Source organism: Neltuma alba, unplaced genomic scaffold, assembly GCF_004799145.2.
Source record: "Neltuma alba isolate B1F8T4 unplaced genomic scaffold, ASM479914v2 tig00007176_pilon, whole genome shotgun sequence".
Classification (NCBI taxonomy): Eukaryota; Viridiplantae; Streptophyta; class Magnoliopsida; order Fabales; family Fabaceae; genus Neltuma; species Neltuma alba.
Window position 1 is genome coordinate 36,810 of NW_021634699.1, and position 10,827 is coordinate 47,636.

Genomic DNA, 10,827 nt, shown 5'->3' on the forward strand with positions numbered 1-10,827 from the left:
GCCCCTGGTTTGGCTTAACCTCAAAATTCATCTTATTGAGGCCTCCAACAAAATCTTTGGCCTATATTTATCTCTATTTCTCATTCTTGGGCCCTGAGACTTTATCCAAGTCTCTAACTTTCTCTTTTCTCAATTCCAGAAAACTTTCCCTTTGCGATTCAGTCCCTAGGAATCCTTCTGTACTTCCAGAAAATCTCTGGGACCTCTGCCAAAAAGGGTTTGATAATCTGCCTGTTTCAGGCTAATTCCAGTACTTCTAGATCTAAAATTCAGGATGTGACAGCGTCACTCTCACTCTGTTGGCAATTGTTCTCTTCTCCCTCCTACTCTCTACCTCCCATACTCAGCCACTTTGCTCAGCTGCTTTGTGCTCTCCTCTCCCTCTCGATAATTCATTGGTTGAAGCTAGGGTAATTTTTATTTACTTATTTGAGTCATTAATTTAACACTTGGTAAGGCTGAGATTATGACTGCAATACTGGATTGATAAATTTATTGTTCTTTCTTCAGTTAAATTTTAAATTTCAAATTTTTTTAGTTATATATGTTTGGCTATTTGGATTTGATTGAAATAGATTAAGAGAATTTAATTTTTTTTAAATGTTTGCTTGTTCTTGTAATTGTTGAATGGAAATATGGAATATCTTTTGCTGTATATATTATTAAACCAAAATGGGTGATGAGGCAAATAAAAGAAAGCATGTTGACAATGCTGCTGAAAGTAATGTTGTTCAAGATGAATTTGCTCCACCTGTGTCTTCTACGCCTAAATCAAATAAAAGGGCAAGAAAAAAAAACTGTAGTTTGGAAGTTTTTAACTAAAGGCATTGTTGATGGCAAAGAAAAGGCTACATGTAATGGGTGTGGAAAAGTGTACATAGTTGGAGGTAAGGATTATAGGACTTCAACCCTTCGATGTCATATTAATGTATGTGTGTCACTTCCAAAATATAAGAACATTGGTGCCATGATGATAGATCAAGCAAGGAATGTGAGGGCTAGACAAATTGATCATAACAAGGTCCGAGATAAGATTGCTTTTGCTATTATTAAACATGATCTTCCATCTTCCTTTGTTGAGTATGATGCAATTAGGGATTTACTCTCATATTTAAATCCTGATTATAAGAACATTGCTAGAAAAAATGCTATGGTGGATTTTTGGAATTTCTATCTTAGTAAAAAAGAAATCCTAAAGAAGACATTAGTGAACAGTCTTTGTAGAGTGTATTTGACTTCTGATTATTGGACTTCTATAACTGGAGAAGGATATCTTTGTTTGACTACTCATTTTGTGGATGATAAATGGAAACTTAATAGCAAAGTACTTGCATTCTCTAAGATGGATCCTCCTCACTCTGGGATTGAATTGGCTAAAAGGACACATGATATATTGAGGGACTGGGGGATTAATAAAAAGGTATTTTTTATTACTTTGAATAATGCTTCAGCAAAAGATAATATACAAAATTTGTTGAAAGAATAGTTGAATTTGACTAATAGCTTGATATGTAATGGAGAGTTTTTTCATGTGAGATGTTGTGTTCACATCTTGAATCTCATAGTGCAGGGGGGCTTGAAAGTAATAAGTGATGCTATGCATAAAATCAGGGAGAACATTAGATATGTAAAGCAATCACAAGCAAGGTTTATTAATTTCAAGAAATGTTGTGACAATGTTGGGGGTATTGAAACTTCAATAGGTTTGAGGCTAGATATGCCACCTAGATGGAATTCAACATGTACAATGCTTGAAAGTGCTATTAGATATCATTGTGCTTTTGCTAATTTAGCTTTTCATGACACCCATTATTACTATTGTCCAACAAATGAAGATTGGTCTAGAGCAAAAAAGATGTGCACATTCTTAGAGCCTTTTGCAGTGATAACAGACATGATTTCTGGCTCATCATATCCCACTGCTAAAATGTGTTTCAAGCAAACATTTACAATTAAATTAATGTTAAAATCACATCTGGATGATGAAGATCCAGTGATTCAAGATACGACTGTGAGAATGGTTGAAAAGTCTGACAAATATTGGAGTGATTATATTATAATTCTTTCTCTAGCGATTGTTCTTGACCCACAGAAGAAGCTTGATGTCATAAAGTTTTCTTGCTCAAATCTTGATCCCATCAATTATAATGATAAGGTTGAAAACATTAGGAGCAAGTTATACTTTTCAATTATTATAAAAATATGGGATCATCATCTTCATATTTGGTTCTTTTTGTTAGAGAATCAAGTTCAACTTCTAATCTGCATGTGAGAACTGAGATGGTAGCACCACCTTTTGATTCTACCTTTCATGATAATGATGATGAAGGCACCACCTACTTGAAAGCTTTTAGGGTTAGTTTAAAATTCTTCAATAGTTATAACTTAAATGTCTTCTTAACTATCCCTTTTGATTACCCAGCTTTTACTAATGCTTTATTTTAATGATTATATATGTAGAATTATCTTAAATACAAGAGCAAAGATGCCACATCAATGGAAAGTCTGAGTTAGGCTATTATTTGGAAGAAGTGCCACTTGATCCTAACTTGTTTGTGAAATTTAATGTTTTGGAATATTGGAAGACTAATACAGCTAGGTTTTCATGTCTTTCAAAGATGGCATGTGATATTCTTAGTGTTCTAATTACTACAGTTGACAGTGAATCAGCTTTTAGCATTGGTTCACAGGTTCTCACAAATGATATGTTCTCACAAGTTCTCTTCTCCCAGAAAATGTTCAAGCCCTTATTTGTACTTGTAATTGGATTCCTGGTTTTCCAAGTGGTAATATATTTGTTTTCTATATATTAAGCTCACCATAGTAGTAAATATGCTAACACCTTTTTCTTATATATGGCTGATACATCTGAGTCTGAGGTCAAAAAGAAGAATATTGTTGATGTTGATCTTCTGGATGCTTTAGATATTACTTCCAATATCATCATTGCAAATTGAAAATCATTAGATTAAACCTATGTTGTTTGAAAACTTTGTATGATTATGACTTGCTATTGAATGTTAATTATGTTTCTAGTATATGTGTGTTGGATTTGTTGATCTAATCTAGATTGTATAATTTGTAACTGTATTTTGGTGACAATTTTGATAAATTTATATTTTAAAAACAGGTTGTAGAAAAAAACATGTTGAAAAAAAAATTGGTGGGGTTGGGCTGTCAACCCACCAAGCAAGTTAGGGTTGGCGTTTTGCCAGCCCGCACCGTCTAATCTACGAGCTATGGCGGGCTACCCTACAACCTGTGGGTTGGCTCGCTTTCCCAGCTCTATCATGTATCATAAATCAAGTTTAACGGCAATCTGGTTTTACAAGAGTAATCTGAATACTTTATTGGTGGGATTTAGGTATGACCCATATCAGTTCAGTTTCTTTCCTAACGTCCTATTTGCACTTGAAACAAATACAATAAATACTACCTACACTCCTTAATATAAGAGTTAGTTTGACTTTTAATTTAGTCCTAAATATAAGACTTCAATCTACTTTGTCTCTCATATTTAACAATTTTTTTTCAAAGTAATCCTTATAGCAGTTGCACATGTTAAATATCCCATCAAATGGTGGTTCTAGCTAATACACATAATTAGCAAGGGTATTCTAAGGAAGATAAAACATACTTATTACAAGTAACTAACTTAACAACCTTCCCTAATCTACATAAATTAGTCAACTAGCTCTTATATTAAAGACTGAAGTTAGTATATGATACAACAAATGCAACCAACCAACAATTGAATTATAAGTTATAAGTAAATATGGGTGCGAGGATGATCTCCTTCCTAATATCAACCTCTAGAAATCAAGGTCAAATGCATGGCGGGAAATTAAAAGCACTTGGAATAATGTTACTAGTGACATCCAGAAAGTACAACCCCAAACTGGCAAAAGAAGTGTCAAGTGGAAGTGGGAATGGAGCAAGATTTTTAGCACTAAGTCAACGTATTCTACATTGAACAAAAGAAATATGCCATCTTCACGTGCATGGGTGAAGCCCTGGAAGCTTAGAATTCCAAAACGTTGCAAAAGCTTTACCTAGATACTGAGACACGAACGGTTGATAACCAATAAACACAAGTGGAAATGAGGATTACACCAAACAGGATACTATGACAGATGTAAAAAAAGTATAGAAGATGAACTCCATGCTCTTTGAAATTGTAGAGATATCTGAAGCTTCTAGGATTCGATTGTGAAACCCACCTATCTGTAGGAATTCTACTTAAGCACCGTTCAAGAGTAGCTCTTTTAAACATGTGGAAGAAAGTAGGACTATGTGATGGTAGTTGGAAAGAGATATTTACTGTTATTATCTGGATTATTTGGCAAGTGATGTAGCCCTATTGTTAGACTATCAAATAAAACTAAACTAAATGCAATAAAGTGACACTAACCTAGATGTCGATCTCTTGAGGAACCTATGAATGTCTTAATAATTTATCACAAATATCAAATTAACCAAGTATGAAGTATGAAGTATTTGTGTAACCAGTAACTAAACCCAAACCAAAGTAAAACTATCTAAACTCTTTGTAATTTATGTATTTAATGAATAAAATAAATGCACTGTATGAATTATCCTTGATGATCACGTCCACCAATCATCCTAGTTCCTCACTTGATTGAGTTTCAATTCCTTTATTAGACTCGATTTGTGAAGACCTTCTACAGACAATGAATTCAATAAGCTAGAACCCTAATTCACCAAACTCATCTAAATGCCTAATATGGATCATGCTTTGCAAGAAGTATTTTACTCTCTTAATTAACAATGTTAGAAACCTAATCGGTCAATCAAGAGATTCAAACACTTGAGAAGAAAGAATCAATATAATAGAAAGAAATATCAATTCAATTAATCAATTAAAGTGCAGAATACAATCCAAATCTCAATCTCAATGTAAAACAACCGAATTACATCTCTTTATAATCACAAATCACATATCTAAACCATAGAAACTACAATCTATCAATGTAGAGAGTGAAACTAAGATTAAGGTAGAAGAAACTCCCAATTGTAGCTTTAGGAACTCAGATTGGCTTCATTGAACATCAAAGAATGAAGATCTAGCCTCTCATGATTGAAATCACAGCTTCATCGAGCTCTACAACTTCAATGGTCATAGCTGCAACGATGTGAAGGGAAATGGAGGAGAATAATCGGTAGAAAATAGAAGGATTAGGGTAGAAATGATGAATTGATGATGGAGAATGGTATGGAGGTGATGAGAGACAAAATGGTAGAGCCCTGGACGGAGGAAACAAAGCCAGAACTAAAGAAATCACGGAATGACAGATCTAGCACGCGTTTTGGAATTAAATTTGGAAATTTCGCTTTTTCACCGTGATGAAGGAAGTTGTTCATCGCGGCGAAGTCAGAACGACGTCGTATGAATAAATGATGTTGTTTCCTTCATAATGACCATTAGTCGTGGCAAATCCCATATTTTGTCATGGTGAAGTGAGGTAGAACCTTCTTCCAATATTCCTTCAATCCTCTAATCACCTACAATATTCAAATTAAGTTCATAGTCATCTATTCTAGGGTATGTGGTGTTGGAAATTGTGCCCTAGGGGCCAATCATTGTGTTATGAACATTGTTGATTTATGAATTTCTTAATTATGTTATCATATTATTTGCATGTTTATTGTGATGACTATCCTTGGATAACTCATGATTGTATCCTAAATGTCCCTGGTCGGTCATCTATGTGGGAACAGAGATGAAATAAGACCAGTATGACTTTGAAGATGTATAGAGATATAAATCAAAGTCATAAACACATGTAAGAGTACAAGGTGTTAGACTGACCCGCTATGAGAGAGCTGCATGGGTTAAGTCATAAGCTTCTCTCATATACAAACCATGTCACTATGCCCTTTGACCTGAGATTATCATGGATTCCTATATGAGAAACGCTTAGCTTTGACCTAGTCAAAAGTCACTTTTGACCGAGTGATCATAAAGACTATGTTCAGGTTTAGTGGTTTTTCATATGGAGGAATATGAATGGTCAAGATGGAATTTGTCCCTCACATTCATAGAGAGATATTACTGGGCCCCCTCGATGAGTGAGTCTGAGAAATGTATGGCCATACTATAATGGAAAGATAGTTCCATTTCTATACTTAGACTACTCAGGGATCGAGAAAGTAACGGTCAGGAATAGGAGAATGACGTTCTCCATGCCTCATCCATGACCAAAATGTCGTGTGATAAAAGGGACGTGATATGGTTGTATGAAAGGTTACATCGTTCATCGATCCTCATATGATTTGGGTAGTCGTGATGTCTTGCTAGAGACCGCTTACGACTTGTGAGTCATTATAGTAAATGGTCCACTGCCAATTTCATATGAGACTACAGGGTCGCACACAAAATAGCCCAACACGAGCTATGATGTCCAGATTCATTGAATCTAAGATATGTCCAGATTTAATGAATAATCTAGGGTGGACGTGTGTATATATATAAATTCGTATATATATATATATATTACATGATATAAGAGATATTTATAAGATTTGATTTATAAGGATAAATTAAATCTCTATCACTTTTAAATTTGAAATTTAGATTGATATGATATCTTAGATTTGATTTATTAGGATAAATTAAATCTATATCAGTTCTAGATTGATATGGTATAATATAATATCTCAAATTTGATTTATTAGAATAAATCAATATAATTCCGTCATATCTTTATTTTGAATTAAATGAATAGGTGAATTAAATCTGTGGAACGGATTTAATATAAACTGTATTTATTTAATTGATCTCTTATCAGATTACCCAATATATGATATTGTATTAATTTCAGAATTAATTTAGGATTAATTCTGAAATCCAATATCCTTCATAATATCGATAGCATCCTATATATTTGATATTTAGGAGCTAGGGTTTTAGGTGTGTGAGAGAGCAAAAGGTTTGCAGATAAGAAATAGCCAAAATAGAAACAGTGAGGATGGATTCTCGGAAAAGCCCTAGAAGGACAAGAGGCGCTAGCACGTCGTTCGTGATTGGAACGCTGTTCGTGTGGATACCGGTAGAGGAAGCCGATTTGAGTTGTGGACTTCTCACGAACAAAAGAAGAGCATAGGCATCCTGAACGTCGGAATCCCCGAGCCACCAACGATTCGAATACCGTAGGTAACACCTCTTACTATTTGACTTAAATACAATCGGTAGATCCGAGTAAGGGATTGGAAAATTTTAAAGTTATTTTCCGCTACGTGTCTTTCAATTCCTTACATGTGGGACACATAAGAGCCATAAATGAATAAAACTTAAGAATTATCATATAAAAGTACACAATTGACTCTTATACCCTTGATACACACTAACCTCTATCTTAACCCAAATTACAGAATTAAAAAGCACCAAAGCATAAGTTTGGACTAGGAATTAAAACATGAGACTTATCAGCAAGGCAGAAATGAAGTTGTTCATTCAGGGAGCACTATGTGCATAAGCGACCTTATGGCTAGAGTAAAAGTTATATGCATGTGTATGGCTAAAGCTCGCAGCAAGCTCATTGGAGGGAATATGGCAAGCCACCACAACCAAGAGAGACAAAGGAATTATTATAGCATAGCTGACACTCTAGTAGTAGAAGTTGATGGCTCTTTCTCCTACAGCCAACAAACAATTGCATCTGGTGGCATCTTGAAGGAAAATGATAACTACATAGTTGAAAATTTCATGTTCAGACATGAAGAAGGAGACTGCCTTGTTGTAGAATTATGGGGATGCTTAGTAGGTCTTAAAGGAGTGTGGGATCCGGGAGCAAGGAAAATTCTCCTAAGAAGTGACTCAGATGAGGCTGTTCAACTGATTTGTGATAACGTACGTTATACACTAAGTGATTGGAGAACCATCTCTAAGATCAAAAGAATGATTAAGTGGGACTGCAGGTAGACGTTTAGGTGATGGGCTTACCACCATTATAGTGGACACTCTTGCTAAAAGAGCCTTAAGAAATCCTATTAGATTGCAAACGCTTCAAGCTGATTCGTTGTTGATTTTCTTAGACCTAGAACTAAGAGACTAGGTGCATAGTGTTTTCTTTTCCTTTTCTCTTTCCAGCGTATCAAAAAAAATTGAGTTGTAAGTTTTTTTTTTCCAGTGTATCAAAAGAAAATCATAAGTTGTAAGTGCAAAATTCAATTAAAAATTACTAAACTTTTATATCTTTTTTGATGGTTAAATTATCAAATGATTTTCTAAGATTATATAATTAGTAAGGTTTGCTAATATTTTTTGTGAGCTTTAAGGTATTACCAATATTAGGGAAACATGAAATCTGAATTTTTATTTTAATTAATTTCGTAAAATAAAAAAATTATTTAGAATTTTGACAACAAATTATAAATAATTAATAAATAATTAACATTAATCTAATTTTGACTAATAATAATGATAATGATTGTAACTTTTTTGCCAACAATAATGATTATACTTAATTAACATAAATTCGTGAGCCACTTGTAATTTTATTAGCTCAAATTCAAGAAATTCCAGATTCCAGATATTAAATTAAAATCCACAATATTGTCAGATACGGGTATCTGTTTGTCGATTGAAATTCCTCGGCCCCTTTCGGATCTCTCCGCTTTCTCTATTGGTTTTGTAGCCCAAAGCAATTTCCACGCAGCGAGAGGTGCAGTGTTAAAGGCAGGTAAGAGAGATGGATTTGGACCAGTGGATCGCGAAGGTGAAGGAAGGGCAGCATCTGCTGGAAGACGAGCTTCAGCTTCTTTGCGAATATGTAAGCATTTCGCTTTTTCACTCTCTCTATGAATAGGGTTTGTACGGTTTACTCATGCATTCAATTGATTTCTTGCAAGGGGGCAGTGTTTTACAAGAAGTAGGGTATAAAGTTGTCTCATTCACTTTTGGGCTCAAAATTATCTGCCCTCAGTTCATTTATTTTCTACCATCACAGAATTATCATTCTTTCTCGCCTAGAATTATTGGCTTTGAGTTTTTATATTTCATGAAGAGTTGGAAGAATTTGCAAATCATCTGGTGCTTCATTGCGTTATATAGCTCAAGCACAGTGGTTGTAGTTGGTCTCTCTACCAGCTGTTTGTGGTTATTTTGGGTGTAGTGAGCCATGGTCAAGTTTGTTGGCGTAAAAGGGCGGTTATTCTGGTAAGCTACCAGCCTATATGTCTTGTTTCAAGGGTCTGTGTGGAATAAGACTCGAGCTGTTCGGAGGGTAGTAGGAAAATAACGATCTCTTGACCCGTTTGACTTGATATCTCTTGCTGGGGCATTTTCTTGTTTTGTGTTTTCTCTACAAGACTATACCTGCAATATTTCTGCAGTTCTGGTCTCAGGTTTGTTGTCTGTGCATCTTGAGATTTTTCTGTCTTGACTGGAGAAGTGCTTCCTTTTGTATTGTAACTTCTGAACAATTAAATATTCGATAAGCCATGATTGCGCCTACAGCTAGTGTTGCATGATATTTCAGGTAAAAGAGATTCTCATTGAGGAGTCGAATGTGCAGCCTGTGAATAGCCCGGTAACTGTTTGTGGTGACATTCATGGCCAATTTCATGATCTAATGAAACTTTTCCAGACAGGGGGTCATGTACCTGAGACAAATTATATCTTTATGGTATGTGCCATACTTCTGTCAAGAAACTGTACGGATGAAGGTAAGTTTTATACTTTATCTGATCCTAAATGTTTTGCAGGGAGACTTTGTTGATAGAGGGTACAATAGTCTGGAAGTGTTCACCATCCTTTTACTTCTTAAAGCTAGGTATGTAAATTTCTTGCACGTTCGCATCTGACTTGACTATTTTGGTGTTCAAATGAATTGTGTTATATGTACTAACACAAAATGTACTTGCATCATCATAATAGCTTGTATATATTTTTAGCATTTATCCTTGTAAACTTGTCGGTTGAGGTGTAAGATATCAATTTTTCTCTCATTCTTTATCCTTTCAATTGGGAACTTTCCTTTTTAGAGTGCTTGCCTGACATCGGATGATGGGTATGATTCATCAGAAGTTCATGATGTCAGTAGATCATTCAATGCAGCCTTAATATTATTTTCTCAGCATATTTGACATTGAACTATTCAGATTTTAAAATTCTGTTTTCATGCTGACAACACTGACATTTACTTGTAATAATAAGAACCTTACATGATATCTGAGATGGCGTTTTTCTTTGTAAACTCTTTAATTCAAAACGACTCTTCAATCTCCATAAATCCACAAAGGACTTTCCCTTGAAACACCATTTGCTGAAAGCCACAAGGAGACTGTTATGGTGCCTTCAAAGAGGACGTGGAGGAAGAAACTTGGTAAAAAATTCATCGCAATCCAATCTGAATGAGTACGCTATGCTCTTGATAGAAAACTGATCACATAAATCATCTTTCATTTTAAGGCCACTTAGCTTTTCTGTTGGTTGTAATATTTCATTAATCATGTTTGGATTGCAGATTTTAAAAGTCTTTTGACAATTAAATGTTCATGCAGATCCTTTCTGTATCCTACATTTAGTTGGAACATTTCTTTGATCCTGTTGGGTGTGGAAATGAAAAAGAATGAGAGGTGAATGGAAAATGATTTTTGCGCCCCTTAAAAAAAAAAAAAAATTTAAGACATAGATATTGTTGAGTGATAATAACAATTAACAATGATTAACAATGATTGCAAAAATTAAAGTTCCTCGTTCTCTGTGGAACTCTAATGGTGTGATTTCCTTTCCATTGACTATATCTAATTGGGGCTGACTCTCTGCTGTTGCTTTAGATTTCTTTATTATATCATCATCTTTTT

General features: G+C 34.6%; 1 protein-coding gene across 1 annotated transcript; it reads left to right on the top strand.

Annotated features, from left to right (window-relative positions):
- The first annotated feature begins 8,591 nt into the window (after positions 1–8,591).
- On the top strand, positions 8,592–10,564 carry LOC114751962 (phytochrome-associated serine/threonine-protein phosphatase-like). Its single transcript, XM_028940668.1, has 3 exons — positions 8,592–8,792; positions 9,501–9,647; positions 9,727–10,564. The coding sequence occupies exons 1-3, from the start codon at positions 8,712–8,714 to the stop codon at positions 9,823–9,825; spliced, it is 327 nt and encodes a 108-aa protein (XP_028796501.1). The 5' UTR covers positions 8,592–8,711; the 3' UTR covers positions 9,826–10,564.
- The last annotated feature ends 263 nt before the right edge of the window (positions 10,565–10,827 follow it).